This window comes from Canis aureus, chromosome 3 (genome assembly GCF_053574225.1).
Source record: "Canis aureus isolate CA01 chromosome 3, VMU_Caureus_v.1.0, whole genome shotgun sequence".
In the NCBI taxonomy this organism is placed as follows: domain Eukaryota; kingdom Metazoa; phylum Chordata; class Mammalia; order Carnivora; family Canidae; genus Canis; species Canis aureus.
Genome location: NC_135613.1, coordinates 43,057,052 through 43,081,593, shown reverse-complemented (window position 1 = coordinate 43,081,593; position 24,542 = coordinate 43,057,052). Strand labels below are relative to the sequence as shown.

The window sequence follows — 24,542 nt, the reverse complement described above, 5'->3', positions numbered from 1 at the left end:
ACAGCTTTTACTGGGGGTGCTAATCTAGCCCTATTGCTAAGGCATGACCCCCTTAATTCAATGTCCCCTTGAATTAAGAGGTCTTACATTCCTAACTAGCAAGAATACACACAATTTTCAGCCCTCTGCAACCTCTGTGTGAGCACCAAAACAAGTAAACAAGCAAACACAAAAAATAAAACCAACCAAAAAAAATTGGAATCTTACTCAGAATAAATATGACTTTGGGAAAAAAAAATGTAACTGGGGCACCTTGATGTCTCAGTTGGTTAAGCATCCAACTCTTGATTTCAGCTCAGGTCATGTCAGGGCCATGAGATCAGGCTTTGTCCTAGGTATGGAGCCTGCTTAAAATTCTCTCTTTCACTCTCTCTCTCTAACCCTCCATCCTCCCATAAAATATAACTTGATTTATACCTTTTATCCCTCTCTGATAAATCTTGGTCTTCAAAAAACTACACAAGTATTAACATTTTCCTTTTTATTCACCCATTTGCCTTTATATAACTGAAAATATATGATTTTAAAAATGTTTAGCATCACTAAAGAAATGCAAATTAAATGACTGTAAAGGAAGATGTCATAATTATTAAGTTAAAAAGTAAAAGTAGAAATCCAAATCTTTGTTCATCTTAAATTCTTTTTTTTAAAAAAAAGATTTTATTTATTTATTCATGAGAGACAGAGAGAGAGAGGCAGAGACACAGGCAGAGAGAGAAGCAGGCTCCCTGCAGGGAGCCCGATGTAGGACTCGATCCCAGACTCTGGGATCACGCCAAGTCAAAGGCAGATGCTCAACCACTGAGCCACCCAGGTGTCCCGTTTATCTTAAATTCTTAACAATTTTATTGGCACTGTAAGTTGCTACCTGTTACCTAGAGTTGTTGAATATCATAAGCTATTAGATTTTAGTTAGAAATACAGGAGATTGGGATCCCTGGGTGGCGCAGCGGTTTGGCGCCTGCCTTTGGCCCAGGGCGCGATCCTGGAGACCCGGGATCGAATCCCACATCAGGCTCCCGGTGCATGGAGCCTGCTTCTCCCTCTGCCTGTGTGTCTGCCTCTCTCTCTCTCTCTCTCTCTCTCTGTGACTATCATAAATAAATAAAAATTAAATAAAAAAAAAAAAAGAAAGAAATACAGGAGATTCCAGCTGTTTGAGTGGTCCTTGAAGTACTGAGCTCCCTGTGTCTAAGACCATCCAGGCAGATACTAAGTAGTTGCTTGGCAGAAATTAATTAATTAATTAATTAATTAATTATCTTTAGAAATTATTTTTTTAAAGCGATTTTTTTCCTTTGTCTATATTTCTTTTCCATGTCTCTATTTTAAAGGGGATATTTCCAATGCTCATTCTAATGCTAATTCTCTCCTTAACCACAAGATGGCACTCAAGGTTCAGTCTTTGGGGAATAAACTAAAGCCAGCATTCCTCCTTAGAAATGCATTAGGTATATAATTATGCAAATCTATAAAAACAATGTTTAATATCAATAGCCCTGAAAAGACAGCACAAACATACATTAAATTAATGTATTCATCATAAATGTTTTCTATATAACTGGAGAAAAGAAATCAAATAGTAACACACAAAATCAGTAGCTTACATATTATGTAAGTTAAAACACAAACTCAGATACAGAAAGTTAGAAATAATATATATTAACCCCTCAGTTTAAAATACAGTACAACTATGTCCATAGTATTTTTTATAAAAATAGAAGAGTTTTATGAAGGAGAAAGGAGTTAACATTGTTTAATAATAGAATTTGAGATTGACCAAAAAACCCCTTTTTTTCTGCAAAAGGTAGACTTGATTTGTGCTTGCAACTGGGTGGACCATATTTAAACATTACCTGAAAATTTTAAGCATATTTTTAAAAAAGATTTTACTTATTTATTTGACAGAGAGAAAGAGCGCAGCAGGTGGAGTGGCAGGCAAAGGGAGAGGGAGAAGCAGGCTCCCTGCTGAGCAGATAGCTAGATGTGAGACTTGATCTCAGGACCTCAGGATTGTGACCTGAGCCAAAGGCAGACGCTTAACTGGCTGAACCACCCAGGTGCCCCCAAATTTAAGCTTTTAATACACATATGTTAACAGGCAATTAGGAAATAATTTAGTTTTAGTTTTCAAATACAAAATGTGTCTATTAATAACTTCAGGCAAGCTGGTTAATCTCATGTTTCTCTCATTAGTAAACTGTAGGTATTACCTACATCTATGTTTCCAGAATTTCTGTGGAGAACTTAGGGGGTTGACAATCCAGATACAGAGGAAGGCTAGGGATTTTGTCTTGAAGCTGTGTCTGTATAACAAAGAAGGGGTTTGACTTGGCATGCAAGCTGATTTGCTACAGCTTTGCAGGAGGCTGATGGGTACTACTGTGGGGTTACACTTAGAGGCCAACTCTATAGCATGGCCAGTATTACATTAAGGAATAAAAGAATGCCTGGCACATAGGAAGTGCTTCACCATTTGGTTCCTGTTCCTTCTGTACCCCTTATGTGTAGACAAGAGCAATATTCTCCTCTAAAGCTGCAAAGAATGTAAAACTGCAGAACTGATAACTTTTATTTAGATACCTTACTGTCTGACAAAGCCTAGGTTACCTACACAGCTACTTCCATGACCACATAAGCATTCATTAGCCACAGAGTATGACATCAATAGTTTTACTTTTGCAAAAGGGAGAATATTTAAAGGAACAGCTTGCAATGTTCTGATTTTGTATCTCTATTTCTCCAGAGAAAATACATACAAAGTACTGATTAGCCTCTAGATTCATATTCTTTCCGATGTCTTAGTAGAAATAAAGCATTTGCATGAATAGTCAAGAGACAGGCAAGGCAACAGAGGAGGAAAAAAGGCCTCAGAAATGATCAAATGACCACACCAAATGATCAATTCATGAATATTTATGAGGTGCTTATAATGACAATGGGTTCCTATTAATACTAACTAAAAACATGTGTACAACTTAAGAATTTGCATAAATATTCACAAGTCATTTGCATTTCCAGTTTTCAATCATTCTTCTATAACTGTACCCTTAGAATTCTCCAAATAGAATCATTATCTTTCTATTAGAATTGGCCTTAATACAAGTCAGCATCTACATTTAATTTTTCTAAAAGTTAACTGCCTTCACATTTAATTCACCTATTAAGTGGGGAAACGGTAAGTATGCACCATTCAACAAACATGACCAAGTGCCTGCCAGGTACCAGGTATTGTGCTAAGTGCCAAGAATATAAAGCTACAATAATGGCTTGGCCCTAGTCACTCTCCAGATTTCTATACCACAGGTGCTGAAAGAGACAGGAACAGAATGCTATTGAAGGAGAGCAAAACCATTCCTTATAGTGAAATATGAAAGGTATTTTCCCCAATGCAAGGAAAATAATCAGGATCAGTAACAAAGTCTAAGCGGCAGGTGTTTCAGGAACATTCTTGAAAACAGATTTCCACAGTCCTGATATGTTTCTTCTTCTCCAACAAGTGACTGTGCTTTCATAAGAGCACAGTCACTGCCCTATTCTACTCTGCACAACAACAAAAATTTTCTTTGAAGATAGACTTTTTTCCTTGGCACCATTACTATCTATCTGGAATGAGCCCAAAAGACCATGGAATGTCGGGTCTCTCCTCAAGTAGCTTCCTCTTCATTGGTTATGCACCAGCATTCGAGATAATAAAATTTCTTGTTCTGTGTAAAAAAAAAAAAAAAAAGAAGAAGAAGAAGAAGGAGAGCATGGGGAGATGTGGAAACCTTCACAAACATATGTTGGGCTGGATCGTCACACCATCCTTGTGATGCATTTTTTCAGGAAGGAGAAAAGGGAAAAGAACCACATGTATCATGGAACTAAAATAAATGCGGTCATGATACATGGCCTTGCCTATGTTCTAGCCAGAGAAAATTTTACAATTTTAACCCATTTCTGACAGACTATTTTTATTCTCTGAAAAGTTGGGAGGTGTGGGTTTTTATCGCCTCCTCTCCTCAGGAACTAATATTTATTGAATGTCTTTAAGTCAAAACTATCTGCCTACATATCTATGACCTTAAGAGATCAAATGTAAAACAACTTTGCAAGGTAAGTGATGTTATCTCTATTTAATAGATAAGAAAACAAGCTGAGAGTCGGTAAGAATTTCCTAAGATCTGTCTGACCTGAAAGCCTATGCTTTTTCCCCCCTTTGCTACCTCCAAAGAATGGTGTTCTAGCTGAAAATGGAACTAGGGCCACAGTAGGAAAAGCATGAATAACAGTGGACCTTGTGAGTACTTACTATGCACCAGATAGTTTGGAGAATTTTACTTGTATTCATGTATCAATCCTCACAAACTCCTTGAGGGGTAGGTACAGTTATTACTGCCATTTAACAGACAAGGAAACTGAGGCACAAAGAAATCTGATAACTTGCCCTGAGTTGGTCAAGGAGTTGGTAACTGACAGACCCAGGACTGAAATTCAGACAGTCTGGCTCCCATGTCCCCGTGCTTAAGGACTCCACATTCCACCTTTTCATTCAGACCAAAGCCTAATGCTAGACCACCAGCAAAGACCCTGCTGGGAAAGATATCCCAGGCAGAAGGCACAAAGTGGTGAAGAGATCTTATGTCCTGAAATAATAGTGAGAAAAAAGAACCTAGTGTGGCTTAAGAATGGAGTCTTGATTGATGAGGAGATGGGGTGGGGGACACTAGGAGGAGGGTATGAAGCAGGAAAGATAGGTCTTTTTCCTTAATACTATGCAGATGAAAGGCTGTTAATTTGCATTTTCTTTTTTTTTTTTTTAACAGGAAATTTCAGTGCAAAATAAGCATTTTCAATATTAAAACAGAGATATGCATAATGGTATTATGTTACATGTATATTTACACCAATTACTCACTTATAAAAATGCCCAAACATTTTCTATTTGAGTCTCTATGAATTGACCACTTTATTATATTGTATTTTGGCAGAACATAAGACTCCTAATAATTACTTGAAAAAGAGGCTAATTCACCATACTTTAGATTTTTGCAACATATTGTTACATATTTATGCCACAACAAAATTATTCAGCTAAATGTAATATCTTTAAAAAAAACTTTAGTGAAAAAAAAACTTCAGTGTTTTTAAACAACTCCAAAATTTAAAAGAAGCAAGTATCATTTGATCTAAATATATTCTCATCAACCACCAGATGGCATGAGGTGTGAGAGTTTTATTCTGACAGGGTCAGCCATGCACATGATAATTTGACCTGTAACTTCAAATAATGTATTTGGAAAAATGTTCTAGCACTCAAACAGCTCACAATTATTTCAGCCATATGTAGAAGTGGATGGATAAGTTGAAAATGACATGGCCCTACTATTTCTAAATTTGAGGTTCTGTGGGATGCTGGCATTACATAATGAATCAATGATCAAACAAATAAAACAAAGCAGTTCTGTTAAAGGAAATAAAAAAGGAAGTCATGTCAAAGCAAAATTAACCTTATATTCTAAGTAGCTTTAACTCTAAACAAAAATTGAAACATGGCTTTAAGAAAAAAACATGCTTGTACTCCTTCAAATTCTGCTTTAAAAAACTTTTCTACTGCTTGTAATTTATTCTGAAAGCAGAAAAGTATTGAATGCAAAAGCTTTTCTCCACTTTGGCTTGAAGGGAAATTGTCACAGAAGTCAACTAAAAAAAGAATATCCAACTGAAAAACCCAATCTGAATTATGATGTTAACAGTAGGAGAGTACATTTTTTTTAAGAACTTCAATTTCTACACAAATTCAAAATACAGCACATGGGTGGCTCAGTGGTTGAGCATCTACCTTTGGCTCAGGGAATGATCCCAGAGTACCAGGATCGAGTCCCACACGGGGCTCCCTGAGGAGCCTGCTTCTCCCTCTGCCTATGTCTCTGCCTCTCTCTGTGTCTCTCATGAATAAATAAAATCTTTTTAAAAATACAGCTCATTATTTTTATTACTCCCGTATTTCTATCTAGAAATAACCACATTGCTAACAAGCCAAAGAGCTAAAAACTGAGATAAATGACCTCAGGTAAATGCCAAAAAAGAGAAGGATCTTTAATTCCTCTTACATTGTGTAGAACATTTACCAAGTACCTTGAAATAAGCACACTGGAATAAGTACTATAGCCTCACCAACATCACAGAGCTGGATGTAATCTTTGCTTTAACATGATGAAAAAGAAAAACTGCCTTTAGGACTCAAGTGACCAAAGATGAGATTAAGATTCCTTCGTTAATGTGGTCCCAATAGTCAATAATTTCTGAATATATTGCAGTTTTATATTTTACTACATACTTTTTTGTTAGATGAAATAATTTGGTTCCTGAGTGAAAAATCTGTGGAAAAAGATATTTGGAACTATGAAAAGGATGAAACACTAGCTAGTGATAGTTCTATTTTGAGGGTTCTATTTTGAGTTTTTTCCTATTTTTAAAAAGATTTTATTTGTTTGAGAGAGAGTGCACACATATGTGCAAGTATGAGGGGTAGCGGGAGACAGAGAATCTCAAGCAAACTCCCCGCTGACTGAGCGTGGAGCCCCAGGTGGGCCTCCATCCCACAACCCCGACATCATGACCTGATCTGAAATCAAGACTCAGCCGCTTAACCAACTGAGCCATCAAGGTGCCCCCTTCCTATTTCTAAGTCATATTTTGACAAGGATAATGGGAATGGGAGTAAAAGAATTAATGTGGAGGATACCGTGAGAGTCCTTCACTGGGTCTCATGATCATCTCTATTTTTGGCAGTCAACAGGTGAAAATTAATAAAGGGAACCCTCCCAAAACGGAGTTGGGGCCAGAAGGAGGAGCTCTACTACCTAGCATCAATTCCAAGAACTGTCCATTATGGACTCCAACAGAAGAATCATCAACAGGAAAGAATTCTCAATCACAGATACCAACGGGAAAGATGCCCATTGCATTTCCTATAAGAAATGGACTACTCCAGTAACTCAGCCAATGACAAATGGGCATCATTCCAAACATTTGCTTTTCTCCAATGGACTTCCTTTCAAAACAACTCTTCCCAACTTCCTCCTTTTCTATAAAGTGTCATTCTTCTTCCTACATTTCTTGGACTTGCCCTGGAGTTTTGACCTAGTTTGTAAATCCCAAATTGCAATTCTCTGCTACTCCTGAATAAATCCCTTTTTTGCTGGTCAAATAATCGACATTTCTAAGATTAACAGTAGCAAAAGATGTTTCCCATCTGGGTTCATAGGAAAGGAAAAAATGATACCTTCTCATTATTGTTCTTATGTTTAGAAAAGGGCAACCATTATTATTTCCAAAGATTTCTTCTGATGAGTCAGACAGTAGAAAGTAGAATGCAAATTACTTACTTTAAATTCCATTCTTTAGTATGTTTTAATTCAACTTTCTTCTGTTTATAATACTCTCCAATAAAATTTGGGTCTTCAAGCACTGAAATTAGAGTTTTGAAAAAGGAGTTGTGTATGCATTTTTTAATAATAGTTCTAAGTTTAAAATAACTTACTTTTCATTAAGTTGATATATGGCAATGATGTACACTATATCATTCAAGTCATACTACAATGTTCAGTCACTTAACAAATTTCTTCCTTTGACTTGAACTTTGAAACAATTAGACTTTTCTTCAGTTTTCATTATAATCACACTTGCTTATATATCATTTGTAGTAATGAAGGTGTTAAAATAACTCATACAAAAACTAAAGATCCCAGTTTATCAATATTCTAGTTCAGCACTATGAGTGAAGACATAAAATCTTGGAGTTGGAAATGATACGGTGTGTCTTGATCTTTCACAAAGCATGAGTCGTCAACAGATGATCATCCAATCCAGCCTCCGAATGAATCCCTTGCCAACAACAGAAAACTCCCCTCTATTGTTGGGAAATTGCCTATTGCCATTGCCGGACAGTAAGGTCACAGTGTTTCTCAATCTGAGTGCTGAGTTTCCACTGGTCTCAGTTCTGAGCTCTGGAGCGATACTAGCTAAGGTATCCTTTTCCCATGGGAGAAAGCCCTTCTAATATTTCACGATGGCTCTCAGAGCCACCTCAGTTCTGTCAGCTCCAACCAAGGACATGGTTTCTGGAGACCTAACCATCCTCATCATCCCGGTGGTGAACTTTGTTAATGTTCCTATGAAAGTTTACATACAGAACTGGCTCAGGATCTTGATTTCTTTTTTTTTTTCTTTTTTTTTTTATTGGTGTTCAATTTACTAACATACAGAATAACCCCCAGTGCCCGTCACCCATTCACTCCCACCCCCCGCCCTCCTCCCCTTCCAACACCCCTAGTTCGTTTCCCAGAGTTAGCAGTCTTTACGTTCTGTCTCCCTTTCTGATATTTCCCACACATTTCTTCCCCCTTCCCTTATATTCCCTTTCACTATTATTTATATTCCCCAAATGAATGAGAACATATAATGTTTGTCCTTCTCCGACTGGCTTACTTCACTCAGCATAATACCCTCCAGTTCCATCCACGTTGAAGCAAATGGTGGGTATTTGTCATTTCTAATAGCTGAGTAATATTCCATTGTATACATAAACCACATCTTCTTTATCCATTCATCTTTCGTTGGACACCGAGGCTCCTTCCACAGTTTGGCTATCGTGGCCATTGCTGCTATAAACATCGGGGTGCAGGTGTCCCGGCGTTTCACTGCATCTGTATCTTTGGGGTAAATCCCCAGCAGTGCAATTGCTGGGTCGTAGGGCAGGTCTATTTTTAACTCTTTGAGGAACCTCCACACAGTTTTCCAGAGTGGCTGCACCAGTTCACATTCCCACCAACAGTGTATGAGGGTTCCCTTTTCTCCACATCCTCTCCAACATTTGTTGTTTTTGATTTCTTTTGAATAGCAAAGATGTAAATGGGTTACTGTCTCCCTTGACCTGTGTGCTACACTTCTATCAATTCAGCTCAGATCTGCTATATTATTTCCTGGAAATCACATTACACTACTGGCACATATGTTTGTGGTTAATTATATGCCTTATGTCTTCAATCACATTAACATAAAATTTATTGAAAGCCAGATCATACACACACACACACACACACTTTATCTATCTATCCATCCATCCATTTCCCTGTTTCTTGTAATTGTCCTGGGTTTATAGTCTTGCACTATTTAACCAACTAGATGCTCTCCACCAGTCTTACCTACCTTTTTCTGCAGCTTCCTTCTAAACAATGATTGATTAACCTCTGCTAGCTTGATGAAATATGTCATTGATAGAAACATTTAAACTGAATAGTTCTCATTTTTGCCTATTAATATTACATAATTTTCATCAGTTCTTGTCTTTAGTTTTTTTCTTCCTTCAAACACACACAAATACACATATACATATTTTTAAAAAAGATTTTCTTTATTTTATTTGATAGACTGAGCACAAGAGAGCACAAGCAGAGGGAGGGACAGAGAGAGAGAAGCAGACTCCCTGCTGAGCAGGGAGCCTGATGTGGGGCTTGCTCTTAGGACTCCAGGATCATGACCTGAGCTGAAAGCAGACGCTTAATCAAATGAGCCATCCAAGCACCCCTATATATATATTCTTATGGCCTTTAGTAATATTTTTGTTGGTATTTAGACTTATACTCCTCCTTTCCTTATTAAGGAAGCAAATCTGGGCTCCCTAGGGTTCTTAGTGAGGTCTCATTATTTCCTTTAGATGATTATAAAACTAATATTAACAAGAGTTCTTCCTACACATTGGGCATTTGTAAAGTAGGAAAGCAGTGGTTACCATTACAATATACACTTCACAGATGAACAAACAAAATTTGAGTAATGTCTTCTCATTGAGCCTCTTCATTATCACTTAGACGAATTTAAATGTGAGGTTTGTATTCAAAGATAATTCATATATTTTCTTAATTTTTTTGAAATTACCTTCCCTACATTTTCTATTTGAATATGTACATTAGTCTCTTCCTTATATATTATGAAGCCCCATATGTTATGGTCATCCTTCCTGAATATTTCCATTAATATTTTATCACTGACTCATTTTCTTCATTGCTTTCTCTAAGAGTTGGAAAATGCCACAGTATTTGTACAAACTTTATTTTAATGCTTTCTATTTTATCCCTATGTTTTTTCATTCACCTATTCTGCCATTTGATCATAAACTTAAAACACTTATTATAATATGTATGTTATCTCCAACACACAGCTCATTGTTTAGACATGGAAAATGCTCAATGAGTGATGGTGACAGGAGGGAAATAATGCAGGGCACCGGGCACATGAGGGGAAGCAGGAGGAAAGGATCAGTGAAATTTTGTCCAAAGTTTTTGAAGCTGAAATTCCCCATCATGACCATATCTTATCTTTGTGGCAGTTTTGTATCTGTGATGGAAAATCATCTTCTACTGGTTTTGTAACCCACTTCTTTCTTTCCCTTCCTTCTAAGGATAACTGTGCATCACCTTTATTTTGTTTTTTCCATGACACATCTCTTATCCAACATCAGTATAGGTTGATTTCAATTTTGTTTTCCACTCCTGGGACTGTCACACCCAAAGAAATATAATAGCATCAACTTGCCTTAGCATGTTTTATTTTCACACACATGATCTCATACTAATCACAGAGCAACTTAACATAGAGTGCTTCTGTCAGTGAAAAGAAATGAAAAATAAGGCACAAAGAGTTAAATGACTAACATAAATTCACTTAACTGTATGTGGCAAAACCAGTTCAGAGCTCTGGAGTCCCCAACTTCCAATAGCATGCTCTTCTCACTGCAGCCTTTCCAACCTTGGCTGCACATTGTAATCACCTGGGGAGCTTTAAAAACTACTACTGCTAGGTCCTGCTCCCAGAGATCCTGATGTAATTAATCTGAGGGTGTGCCTTTTACATGGGAATTTTTACAAGTTCCTCTTGTGGTTCTAATGAGCAGTCAAGACTGAGAACCACTGCATTAGAATGAGATGCTGCTGCCTCTTCCATCTAAATGCATCCTAGGGATACTTGCCCTTATTTCCCACTCAAAGACTCAAAGAATGGAAGTCTTTTAGGCAAAAGCAAGCATCCCCATGATGCTCTGGGGTGTCTAGTCTGTCTGATGACAGCAAACAAACACCAGAAAGCCTCCTCTCAGTATTACAGGGTACACTGGTCTGAAGGAATTCTTTTCCTTTAACATAAACATTTCCTTATGGGGATCATATTCTGTCATTAAGGTGCTGTTGCCCACAACCATATGTATTGGTTTGTTCTCTGCCAAACTTTTATTTGCCATTCTATACTGATGGACAGAGAACAGTGGATTATCAGTACAAGTTCCCATATGATTGCCTATGATTATAAACTAATAATTATAATTATTGAAAAATGTACTGTATATACTTTAGAGTTTAATTTAGATCTCAGGCTCTATAGAGATGGCATTTTGATACCACATTATGGAGGCAGGATAGCATGATAAAAAGAGCAACAGATGTGAGTCAGAGTTGCTGGTTCAAGTCCTAGAGCCATAGTCTACTTGTACTAATTAATAACAGCCACCTTCATTGAGCACTCATTATGTGCTAGGCACTACTATAAATGCTTCAATGCTATAAGGTATGTGCTGTAATTATTCTCATTTTATAGACACGGAACTGACACAGAGAGATTGAAAAGAAAACTCACCTAAAGTCACACAGCTAGTAAGTAGCAGAGCTGGGATTAAGTCTCAGCAATTTACACTTTTTACCAGTATATAATATTCCCTCCTACCTGTGTGACCTTAGGTCCATTACTTAGCTTCTCTTGGTCTTCGTTTTCTCATCTGTAAAACAGAGTAATAATAATAATGCCTGGTTCAGAGGCTTGATATACTACTATGCATGACATATATTAGGCATTCAATAAATATTGGTTGACAAAGACTGGGATGATTAAGAAACACAAGAATATACTCTGTAATCCATACTGTACATGAATAAACTTACTATTATTATGGCACACGTAACTATGGGTAGATTCGTAGCACAAAGATATGGAAAAGAGTTAATACCCCAAATCAAAATATAACCACTCATCAATATTCATAAAAAAGTTTTTAAAAATATGCACAAGAGTTTCATAATCTTTGCAGCAATAAGAATATAACTGTAGAGGGGCAGTTGGGTGGCTCAGTCAGTTAAGTGTTGGACTCTTGATTTTGGATCAGGTCATGATCTCAGGATTGTGAGATGGAGCTCCACGTCAGGCTCTGTGCTGGCCAAGGAGCCTGCTTAAGATCCTCCCTCCCCATGCTTCTCCTTCTCTAAAAAACAAACTAAAATTTTAAAAAAGAATGTAACTGTAGAAACTGAAGTTATTAGAAGTTTCCCTTTTATTTCTCAGTAGCTGAAGAATCATTCTATAATCTCAAAGCTTCATCTTTATTATTGCCAGGAAATTAGGCTGTTAAAAAATAGTACTGGATCTCATCCAGCTGAATTATCCAAAGACAAAATGGCCAGCAGCACATGTAAGGTTTAAATTTAATTTTTAAAAATTAAGTGCTGGTTATTATTGAAGGAAAGCTCCTGAAACATTCTTTTAACAAATCCCTTGGGGGAGAACAGGCAGGGTGATTGTGAAATCTTGCATCAAGGGCTAGAATCAGTCTCAGAAATTCTTCTGGGCTAGAGGCAGCCACTAAAACTATTGGCTTCACAAAAAGGGATGAATTACATACTAACGGCATGGACATGAGAACCAAATTAAACATTTTGGTGTCAATTCTTTTGAAGAAGAAACTATAGTCAGTGGTACTTCATGATTTCCTTCCATTTTTAATTATTCTTTATTGCAAGACAATCATTTCCAAATTCCCCAAAGTTCTGGCAGGTGCTTTTCTTTTCTTTTTTTTCTTAGCAGTTTGGAGTTTCCAAGTACTTCTATATAGTTGCATGTTATTCCATAAGGCACCATTCTATGCCAGTTGGTTTGTTTTATGGTTAAAGGCGCTGGATGCTGAATCTTTCCCTAAAGCGTGCCAACTGTCTCTGGATACCTTGTTTGTTAAGGGTTCCTGTCTTCTGGATCCCATCTGAGTTCCTCAGTGCCTCCACATACAAGGTGTTCAAGTTGTGTTTGCTGGGTTGACTAGTGAGCACCAACCACAAATCTTTTTTTTTCTTTTTTCACAAATCTTTCAAATGAAGTAAATATTCACATACTCTGGCATCGAAAGTAATAAAATTATTTATACTGGTAGAGTTGCCAAAGATTGTGTTTCTTTAAGCACCATAATTATTTTTCCCAACTACTACTAATCTATAATTAGTGAAGAAGGTAATGTGTGATAATAAAATAATAACATCCTGAAAGAACATGTAATTTCTTAGAAATAACTGATCTAATTTATTTTTTAATATTTGTTAAACTTAGTATTACTTTTTGCTCTAATTTGTGCCGTAAAATTACAAACTTTTTTGGTAATATTTTGTTCTGTTGAAACCAAATATGAGATTACCACAATGATGAGATGAAATTCAATGAGACTAGGTGGAGTGGAGAGGGGAAACATTCCTAATGTTGTAGGAGATAAAGTAAACGAAGATTAATCTGGAAAGTAAAGAGCTCTAGGAAACATATGATTTTGGTTTAGGCAAGTAAATGTAATAGTGGTGAGCTACCACTAAGGGAGGCAATAAGGGGGAGAGGATAGTTTGGGGTCAAGATAACAAATTCATTTTGGGACATCTTGAGTAGGAGACGCCTATTACCCATGTTGGTGGTTATCCAATGCCTAGTAGTAAATATGCATGCAGAATTCAGAGGAGAGACTGACTAGAGATGAGGCTTTGGGGATTATTGACAGATAGGCATAGTGAACAAGGAAGACAAAGGCTAAAAAGTTATCACTGAGCCTGGGAATTAGGAAGTCATGGGTAACTTTAGCAAGCGCCATTTCAGCAGGATAGCAGAGAAGCAGGCTGGATAACCTATTTGGATCTAAATAACAAAACAGCACACTCTATAAGTTTTGATTAAATGGGACTAGAAAGTTGTCTAGTTCTCCCCTTCTGTCTTTTTAGCTCCTAATGTATGATGGCAACAGGTGATTTTCCTGAGACTGATATAATTGAAAGCCATAGGTTCATATGTTTTCATGCTGTCTTTCTACTTAATACTTTCTCTGGCTTTGAAGATAATTGTTTTTAGAATAAAAAATGCTCCTCTAGCTATGAAGATTCCACTTTTGGGGGTGGAGTAAAGTAAACCTCATAAGCTTGAGAACTTCATCTTTTATCCCTCTAATTGTCTATATTTCCTTCTGGCTTTTAATGAGACTTTAGCCCAGGGCTCTATACAAAAGAGGAACTAAATTAATAGTTGTTGAATGATTTGTATATAAAGGTAACAGAGAAGTTTATCACCTTCAGATTACAAATATATGTCAATTAGTCTTTGAAAGCAAGACAAGTTCAGAGTAATTAAGAGATTAATATATACTGAAAGGACAGAAGATAAGGCTAGATCACCTTACATGAACTTCTATAATATTCTGTGGCTTTTGATGTGGCTATTCCAGACCATGTCTTGTAGTAATCATTAAATGAGACTGCTTTAATTGATCTGAAAATATACATTAAAATCAGATAATGAGTATTTGCAAGTTTCTTTTTAAAAATTATTTTATCAGAGTAGACTGTTTCAGATAACAATACCCGGCCATAAGACATTACACTGATTTGCAATTTTTAACAAATGATCTAATATATCAATTTCTCCACTAATACATACAAATCACAAAAAGGGAAAACTATCTAAAACATATTTCAAAAATAAATGCAAAAAGTGTACACTCGTGTGTACATTTTTTAAAAGATTTTATTTATTTATTCATGAGAGACAGAGAGAGAGAGAGGCAGAAACATAGGCAGAGGGAGAAGTAGGCTCTGTGCAGGGAACCCGATGTGGGACTCGATCCCAGGACTCAGGATCATGCCCTGAGCCGAAGGCAGACGCTCAACTGCTGAGCCACCCAAGCATCCCCATGTGTTCATTTTAAAAAGAGAAACACAAGTTTAAGATATCTGCCTTTCACGACTAATATTAAAAAAGAATTTTAAGAAAAGCATCACACTTGCATATTTTCTCTTTCTACAATAAAGTTTTCTTAAATATTGATGCCAAATTTTAGTAAAGCTACCTTTGTTTCCTTTTTATTATGAGGAGAAATAAAACACCAGAATTGAGATCAGTTAATTTTCATACATAATCTGGCCATTTTCACAGAGGGAGAAAAACTCACTTTTCTAACAGTCCTGCCGGCATGTTTCCTTCCCTGTGCTAATATTACTTTAGCCTAATGGGAGAGCAAAGGTTGTTATAACATATTGAACAGGATTTGTGAAACACTTAAGTAAGTTCACTTCTAATTTTTTCTCCCCGCAAATATTTTACTTGCAGAGATTCTCAACACTCTACAAACAAAATATTCCTTTGGGATGTTCTTCAGACATGTGAAATCACCAATTAGCTGGCTTAAATAGATGCAGAAACATCAGATGTAAAAGATCTAATTTACGTCCGTTTTGAATTTGAAGTCCTCAGCTCTCTGAAGGAAGAAGCAACTTTTCGGTCAGAACAAGTACACCAGCATTAATTTTTTTTATAGGTGAATTGTAGGTACTTTAAAGTAAATATTGGCCTTGATTTGGAAATTCATGGGACAATATCTAAATTCTTTACTGCATCATTTACTTAAGTGATAATTACAGATATCTAATTTTAAGAGTAACATTTTTCAAATATATTATTGTTTTTGCAATCACACTTTAGTAGAAATCTAAAACCGGATAAAGATAAATTAATCACTACCATTATTGTTTCCAGAGCTACCTGCGGAGCTTTACACCACTAAATGACATATTAAACCAACATTAATTTTGCCAACAAAATGTTTCAGCATTTGGCAAAAGAGGTAACAAAATGAAAGGCTGCATTATATCTCCTGCATGAAAAAGCTTGTGATCAATTTGCTGTCACAGATCATTTAGCAGACAACAATGACCCAAGAGGAAGGAAACTGTCAACACACTGTCTTGTGAAAGAAAATACACCGTCTTTAAGCACAATCGTCTCCATTGTTTTTTTTGTCTGTTTGACGAGACGACCCCTGACCCTCTCCCTTCCCAGCAGTGTCCTGTTCAATTTCAAACTGTTAGCCTTCAGGGGCTTTCTTTTCTTCCCCAGAATAATTAAAAATATTACCCTAAAAGGTATAACTTTGGTATAGTTTGAATATACAAAGCAGAAGGTCTTAAACATTTGAGAATATTGCATTTTCAATTCTGTAAAAGAAACAGTGCCTTAAAATAAGAGAACATGAACACTTGTTAGGATTATTCAGATAGGCTACTAAGTTTACAGGGAAGTATGAAAAACACATGTGTTTATAATTTGAAACATTAACAGGAATTTATTGAGTATTATCATTGGCATTATGAATATGAAAAAGTAGAAGACATAATTTAAAACTGAGTATCAGAGCTTATTATCCTATTGGGAAAATAAGATATATACCTAAATTGGCTAATAGAATAACTTTATATATTAACATATAAACTGTTTCATCATTTAACACAGACATTTGGAAATGACAATGACAGATACTTCTTTGGCAGTGGTACTAAGCTAAAAAAGTTGGAAGAGAGAGATGTAACTTTGTCTTGGGAGTCTTTAGGGAAGGAGTCACTTGGGATATGGACCTGGAACAGTTGGGGGAGGCATTTCAGGCAAAGAGAACAGTACTAGTAATGGCTCAGAAGAGAAGGAGCATGGTGTGTGCACTTCCACAGATAGAGCATGTTGGGGGATGAGACAACAGTAACGAGATCATTGACTAGAGTGGAGAGTTCCAATTTCAGAGGAATTGGAATTTGATAAAATAACTGAAAATGGGCAACTCAGGTCTTCAGATTTAGGCAGAGAATGGGCTAGAGTTGACTCAGTAATCTGATTTATTAGGTGATAGAGAGTAATCAGAAGTTCTTGAATAAGGCAAGTAAATTATGAACCGAGTGTGTAAGAGTTTTTTCTGGCATTAGTATGCGGAGTAGAGTATATGAGAGATTAAATGCAGGGAGACAAGTTAGGAAAGAGATGCAGTAATTCAGGCAAGAAATGCAGAGCTAAGAGAGGGTGGGAGCAGAGACTATGAAGGGGAGGAGATGAATCTCTGACATGCTAATGAAATGACTGGGCTGGTTTTCTGATAGAGTGTGAAAGGTGAAGGAATCTACGGGTCAAATATTCTTCTAAAGCCCAGAAGACCATTTAATTTTGCTATTAACAGAAAGCATCTAGAGATTCTGAAGTAAAATATGAGTTTAAATTTAAACATGGGTTTTAGGTGATGACCTTTAGGAGTGTGACTGAGAAATTGAGACTGGAAGTAAGAGATTTGGGTCAAATCAACATAAAGGTTGATAGATGATGCCATTAGGGAAAACAAACGCAGAAAGAGTAAGTAAGTGTTTAGAAAAGAAAGATCAGAAACCAATTAAGAGTTAAGAAGAGCCAGTGAAGGAAACAAGAACATTCATTAAGGGAAGAAGAGAGATGGGGTAGTGCTAGTTCATGGAAGCAACACTGATCACAGATCATCATAACTAATACCATAATGAAAAGTTTAAAATATTGCTAGAAACAGGAGTGAAAGTTATCTGCCCAGAGTCACATAGCTAATATGTAGTGGTACCTGATAATTTTATTTTATTTTTTATTTTTTTAAGATTTTATTTATTTATTCATGAGAGAGACAGAGAGAAAGAGAGAGGCAGAGACACAGGGAGAGGGAGAAGCAGGCTCCACGCAGGGAGCCCGATGTGGGACTCGATCCTGGGTCTCCAGGATCACACCCTGGGCTGAAGGTGGCGCTAAACCGCAGAGCCACCCAGGCTGCCCAGTACCTGAGAATTTTAACACAGGCCAGATGATTCCAGAGCCTTTACTCTTAATCATGATATTACACAACTAAATATCCAGAGAGTTGTAGGGGTTTAATCAGTAGGCTCATAAGTTTGAGCCCCATGTTGGGTGTAGAGATGAAAGAGAAAGAAAGAAAAAAGACAGAAAGAAAGAGAGCAAGAGAGAGAAAGAAATTGACATGGAACAATATAAACTTACCTGGTAAGTTTATGTGGATCTTTAGGAAACTCAAGGCTGTTCTCTCTCACTGTAAAGAAAAATATGAAAGGATTCTGGTTGACTTGGAAGAATGAATACATAGCTTTATGTAAACTCTTTCCAAAGTCTCAATAAAATGGTAATAAAAGAATAAAAATAAAGCATAAAACCTCAAGAAGAGGAAAAGAAAAATAGGTAAGAAAAAGTTTCACAGTGAGAGGTGCCTGGATGGCTCAGTCAGTTAAGCATCCAACTTGTGATTTCAACTCAGATCATGATCTCAGGTCATGAGATCAAGCCCAGTGATGAGCTCTCCATCTAGTTCTGTGTGGAGCCCTGTATTGGGCTCCATACTCAGCAGGAAGTCTGCTTCTTTCCCTCTCCCTCTTCCTCTGCCCCTTCCTCTGCTCACACATCCTCTCTCTTTCTCTCTAAAATAAATACATCTTTTTAAACAATTTTTTTCAAGATAAAAGATGTCAAGTGGTAATTGTCTTAGCCAGAAATTTGAAACCTAATGACATGATGAGGGACACCAATAAAAAGCACGCAGATTTACACTTCAGAACTTAAGAGACAATGTAGGAAACAACACTTGGAAAGTGCCCTACAGTTTGATTCTACTGCATCTCTGGCAAACACCTGGTCTGACTCAACTCAAGCCTGAAGTGGCCCTAGACCAGTCCACTAACAACACAGGGACAAAAGCCTGTTTCTGACAGGAAAAGAGAGCCACTAAGATGACTGAAGGCAAAAATAGGTCATCTACAATAGTGGTGCATGTACAACACACACAGGAGGCAACACACAGGGCACACAGAACATTCTTTAGATCACGTTAGGCCACAAAACAAGTCTCAACCAATTCGGAAAGACTGCAATCACACTACACATCTTTTCCAACCACAACACTATGAAACTATAGATCACCTGCAAGAAAAACTCTGGAAAGAACACAAATACATGCTACTAACAATGAATGGGTCAACAAGGAAATCAAAAAGCATATAAAAAAAAATACAGGGAGACAGATGAAAACAAAAATACAATGGTCTAAAATCTTTGGGTTGCAACAAAAGTTGTTCTTTGAAAGAAGTTTAGGGGCACCTGGGTGGCTCAGGTCATGATCCCAGGGCCCTGGGATCAAGCCCCGCATCAGCTCCCTCCTCAGAGGGGAGTCTGCTTCTCCCTCTCCCTCTGCCCATCCCCCCACCACCTTGTTCATGCTTGCTCTGTCACTCTCTCGAATAAATAAATAAAATCTTTTAAAAAAAATGAAAGAAGTTTAAAGGAATACAGGCCTCAAGAAGCAAGAAAAATATCAATCTAACCTTACACCTAAAGGAGCTAGAAAAAGAAGAACAAACAAAACTTAAAACCAGTAAAAGGAAGGAAATAATCAAGGTTAGAGCATAAATAAACAAAATAGGAAATAAAAAATAGAACAAATCAATGAAATCAGGAGATGGTTCTTTAAAAATATCAACAAAACTGATAAAACTTTAGCCAGACTCATAAAAAGAAAAAAGGGAGAGAGAGAGAGAGAGAACTCAAAAATCAGAAATGAAAGAGGAAAAATAACAAGTAACATCATAGAAATACAAAGGTTTATAGGAGAATATTATAAAAATTCATATGCCAAAAACCTAGAAGAAATGGATAAATTTCTATCTCCCAAAACTGTAGCAGGAAGAAATAGAAAACATGAACCCGATGTGGGACTCGCTCCCGGGTCTCCAGGATCAGGCCCTGGGCTGATTCCCCATTCATTTGGGGAAAAAATGATTCATATAATTTGTTCTTTGAAGCTATAAACATATTTCTTTGATAGAAAATAAATAATATTTTTAGTTAAAACTAGCAACTAGATACTTTGCTAAAAGTTACTGGACTACCTGGTACAATGAAATACAAACAAGAAAAAAAGGTTCTAATTTTGCCAAGGAGATCCACACACACCATCCTGTTAAACTTGGTTGCTGTATCTCCTGACATCTATGAATAACAGGCTATCTATAACAACAACGTAATCATCAACAACCACACTAGGTCTGTACAATGGTGCTAAAGCTCATGTTCTTTAATGAGTAAGCTATGCTATTGGACTAAATTTCTTTTTTGCTGACATCCAGGAAGGCGTATTCCTGCAACTAACAGTAAAAAACAGTCCCTCTAAAGAGAAAAACCAAACCAGAAGTCCTATGAGACATCACCTACTTTAAGCACAGAACCCATTTTCTTTAAAATTGTTCTACTGTTAGGAGGATGAAACAAACAAAAAAAGCTGTCAATGAACTAATTCAGAGCATGAACTGAAGAAGGATCAAATGCCTATCATAGTATCTTCCTAACCACAAGAAGAATGGGATGGATTTGCAGAATGACCAGGTTTTTTTTAAAGCTGTAGGATATAAATTAGTATTATAATCTCCCTAATATTTCTATAATTCCTCTCTATTCTAATGATCACTGTCATAATATCTGGCAGTTATTATATTACAGTTTATTCAGATAAATATCTGAAACTTATTAGTATGACTCTCCTTTACTTAGCAAAAGCTACAGGAATATGCCTGGCGAAAAGAAAAATTATGTCAGGTGTGACCACTGATAGTGAATTTTACTATTTTTATACTCTTCTATTTTCTTTCAAACAAAGATTTTTAATGATTATATAAACTTGATGATTTTAAAAAACCCATGATAGGGATCCCTGGGTGGCACAGCGGTTTGGCACCTGCCTTTGGCCCAGGGCGCGATCCTGGAGATCCGGGATCGAATCCCACATCGGGCTCCCGGTGCATGGAGCCTGCTTCTCCCTCTGCCTATGTCTCTGCCTCTCCCTCTCTCTCTGTGACTATCATAAAATAAATAAAAAATTAAAAAAAATAAAAATATAAAAAAACCATGATAAACAGAAGATAAATATTATTTGACTATATAACCACATAGAAATAAAAATTCACTCAGCTTGGGAAAAAAAGTACATACAGGCTTATATAAAATCTCTTTGTGACACTTTAGTAAATAAGTAGCAACACAAAAGCTGGGAAGCAAGATAGCTGTTATGCGTTATCTCCTTCCAGACCTCTTCTCCTCCCTCTTCCAAGTTTTCATAAACAAGTTGAGGCCTAAGTTGGAAAGTACTTGAAAAACCCCTTTGTTAGTCCAACTCTCAACACTGAGTAAGAAGCTCTCTCACAGCATCCACAAAAAAGAGCTCTTAAACTTTACTAACTGAACACTAGTTCTCAAAGCAGGCTATTAGTGATGGCAGCCTTTTCCATTCTTAAGCAACTTGAATTTTTAGAAAGTTCTCCCTGCTGCCAGCCAGGATCTGGATGGGCGTTACCGCCAGGGATGCTTACAACTTCCACGGCATTTGCTGGTAAGAGAGATCAGTCAGGCATCCAAGTGACTATGTAATTTGTTGTGCAAACCAGAGCACAAAGTCAAAGGGGATGCTAGAAATAATTATACCAGGACTGTCCTGGGCAGTCTGGGACTCACTATCAGTAAGGGAGAGAGGGCCCAGGTCCAAAAGAGGAGGGCAGGATTGGGGAATGTCTTTGAGACCCCCACCTTGAGCTGGGTCTGGGCTCAGAGCTTAACATGTTGTCAATTACACCAAGTTCAAGACCTAGCTGCTCAGGCTAGGCAAGCAACACGTTATGTAAGGTTTGGGGAATGAGAGGCATTTGCATGTCTGCATACCAAATACCAGGCTTAGGCTTAGGATAAAAAATTAATTCCAGACCACTGATTATGAGGGGAAAGTCCCCAGTATAGTCAAGGTATGTTCTGGTACAAGGCAGGGCCAAGCCGGCAGATTCTGAACTATAGCAGCTACAATCTAGTAGGCCTGGGGAAGGTAGAGCTGAGTGTAGCTACTTTAGTTTTTTGAAACAAAGAAGAAACTGCCGTTTTCTATATGAAAGTCTTTCAAATATTTGAAAACAGCTTTTACAACTGCCTTTTGTCATTTCTTCCCACCAGCTAAATATATACAGTTTCTTCAGCTCAGTAAATGTGCTGCTCCAAATTGAGCATGCTGGTATTCCAGACAAGGGCCCACCACATCAGAGTGGAGTGGAGTTATCATACAACACATGCCTAGAGGAAGGGCACTTCCTATTAGTGGTTCACATTAAGTTTATGATCAAATAGCTCCCCAAGAATTTTTTCATAGAGTTCTGTTATCAAGTCAGGCCTCTCCCATTCTTTACTTGGAAATTTTAATCCTTTGATTCCAAGTGAATGACTTTATGCTCATTCCATTAAATTTGTAGGCACAAGGGAAGGGGAATGCCTAGTTTGAAGCTCTGGCTCTGCAGCTTGATCTCTGCAGCCTTGAGCCAACCACTTCATCAATGATCCTCAGCTCCTACTGAGGAAGAGTCTGAGGATCAGATGAATAAATATATGTAAAAGCATTCTGTAAACTATGAAGTAAAATCAAGATCTAAGTTTACACGTATTTCTTCATTTGTTCATTCTACAAATTTTTATTCAATACCTACAACCAGAGCCTACACTGGATACTGAGGATATAGTTCTGGCCTATAATCAACACCTACAGAGATGACACCATTCGCTGGCCCTTGAGTTTCTCATTTATACAATAAACTATCTGTTCCAGTTTTGTGTTACTTAGAAATGTGGCAATTCCCTTTATGCTTTTTCTAGACCTCTTTATTAACATTTGAAATAGATGAAAGATGATTCTTGCAGCATTCTAGTGACACTTTTCAAGTAGTTACAAGTAATTCTCACTGGATGCAGTTTTTCACAGACATCCACATAGTTCTAGACTACCATATAATTTAGGGTGAATGAGTTTTCTGCAACTTCTTTCCCACTCCTTGCCCCTTAGCAGATGTCTCTGCTATATCATGGACACTCTTTCCCTTGGAAGCTGCAAGAAGTCATTCTATTCTCTTCATGGTACCCAAGGCTACCACTCCTAGTCTGGCTGAGATGGCAAGCAAACTTATAACTATTTACTGTCTTGGATTTCCACATATTTCACCAACATAACTAAAGAATATAGTGAAAACCTGCCAAAGTACTATTTGCTGTTGCTCATCAGCAGGGTGATTTGGCAACTGGGGCAGCTTTTCTGTCTGGCTTGATGATACAGCTGGAGAAGCAAAAGGAGTGAAGGATGGCATCTAATGGGCAGGTGGACAAAAGGAAGGGCTGACTTCTCTCCAGTTTCTTTCTCATCATTCTTTTTGGCAAGGCAAACCCAAAATTTGTTGCACAGAATCATTTGCCATATAAAAGCCTTTAAAACCAGTTTTTAAATTTCCATTTACCAGGCTATGGATATAGTTTTTTTTTTTGGGGGGGATATACTTTTATTACAGAATATTTCTTTAAAGTGGTAGTACCACAGAGCTCAACGGAAGGTTAAGTAATATAAATTGTTCATTCATTCATTGCACAAATAGTAACTGAGCAGAAAGGATACAGTAGTAGATGCTACAGTATTCTGGTAGGTCAGAAATGTGGTCAGAGTGATGCAATAGGATACCTCCGTGTACTAACCAGCTTCAAAACTCAGGGAATGTTTGAGGGACTCCACAACAATCATGAAATGTTTGAAGGCACCAAAATGGATGCCTAATCGACATTGCTTGATTTGCACCAGACTCAAAGTGCTGTGGGGGAGCACTTGAACTTCCTCACAATTGTACAGACCCAGCTAATGGACTGGCAGACCCTGGAAGGGGACTGGAAAAAGAAACAGGGGACATCTGAAAGAAAAAGCATGTGAGAGATCCCTTTGGCAGAATGAGTCTGAACAGCAAGGCTTGCTATTAGGGAGATAATGACAGCAGCCGCTATGCCTGGCTGCTGTGCACAGCTGGGCAAGATATAGAGGAAAGAACTATGTCACTGGGGGCCCAATCCTCATTTGTGATGAATTCCTCTGGCATAAGGAGCCAACAGTATTATTCTGCTAACCACAAAGAGAACACAGAAGCAGTAGAAATGCTGGGTTAAATCATGAAGAGGTAAAACTAGGGTATCAAAAAACTACTCCACCAATACCAGTCAAGAAAGCAGAAAGATTGAAGAGCCTCAGGTATCATTTCCACATGGACTCTTAGAAGGAATACTTTCAGGGGTGATCTCTTCCAAACAAAAAGCTGAACACTTTGCTAATCAAGAGGAAAGGAGTCCCAGTTCAGTAAGATCTGGGGTACTGCAGGTGAAATCTGGGAAATATCCATCATAGAACAAAGAGTTAAAATCAGATGTCATATCTTTATGATGGGTAAATAAGTTTTAGTCAGTACCATCCATCCATATGACTAGAACATTTAAAACTACTAAGCTTATGATTGCTGATAATCTCTAAAGAACCACTTTTTAATTGTTTT

At 37.3% G+C, this 24,542-nt stretch overlaps 1 protein-coding gene across 13 annotated transcripts in view; it reads right to left on the bottom strand.

Moving 5' to 3' along the window:
* Nucleotides 1-24,542, bottom strand: part of UBE2U (ubiquitin conjugating enzyme E2 U) — a 49,221-nt gene that overhangs the window by 10,033 nt on the left and 14,646 nt on the right. For 10 of the 13 annotated variants that reach the window (XR_013376410.1, XM_077892128.1, XM_077892129.1 and 7 more), the window contains 3 exons: nt 18,154-18,202; nt 14,507-14,595; nt 7,374-7,455 (listed from right to left, as the gene is read on the bottom strand). Coding sequence is in view for 12 of the 13 variants with exons in the window: in XM_077892128.1 (XP_077748254.1) it covers nt 7,374-7,455; nt 14,507-14,595; nt 18,154-18,202 (220 nt within the window). In the remaining variant the exon portion in view is untranslated. The remainder of the gene's footprint in view (nt 1-7,373; nt 7,456-14,506; nt 14,596-18,153; nt 18,203-24,542) is intronic. The other 3 variants (XM_077892127.1, XM_077892131.1, XM_077892126.1) reach the window with 2 other exon arrangements.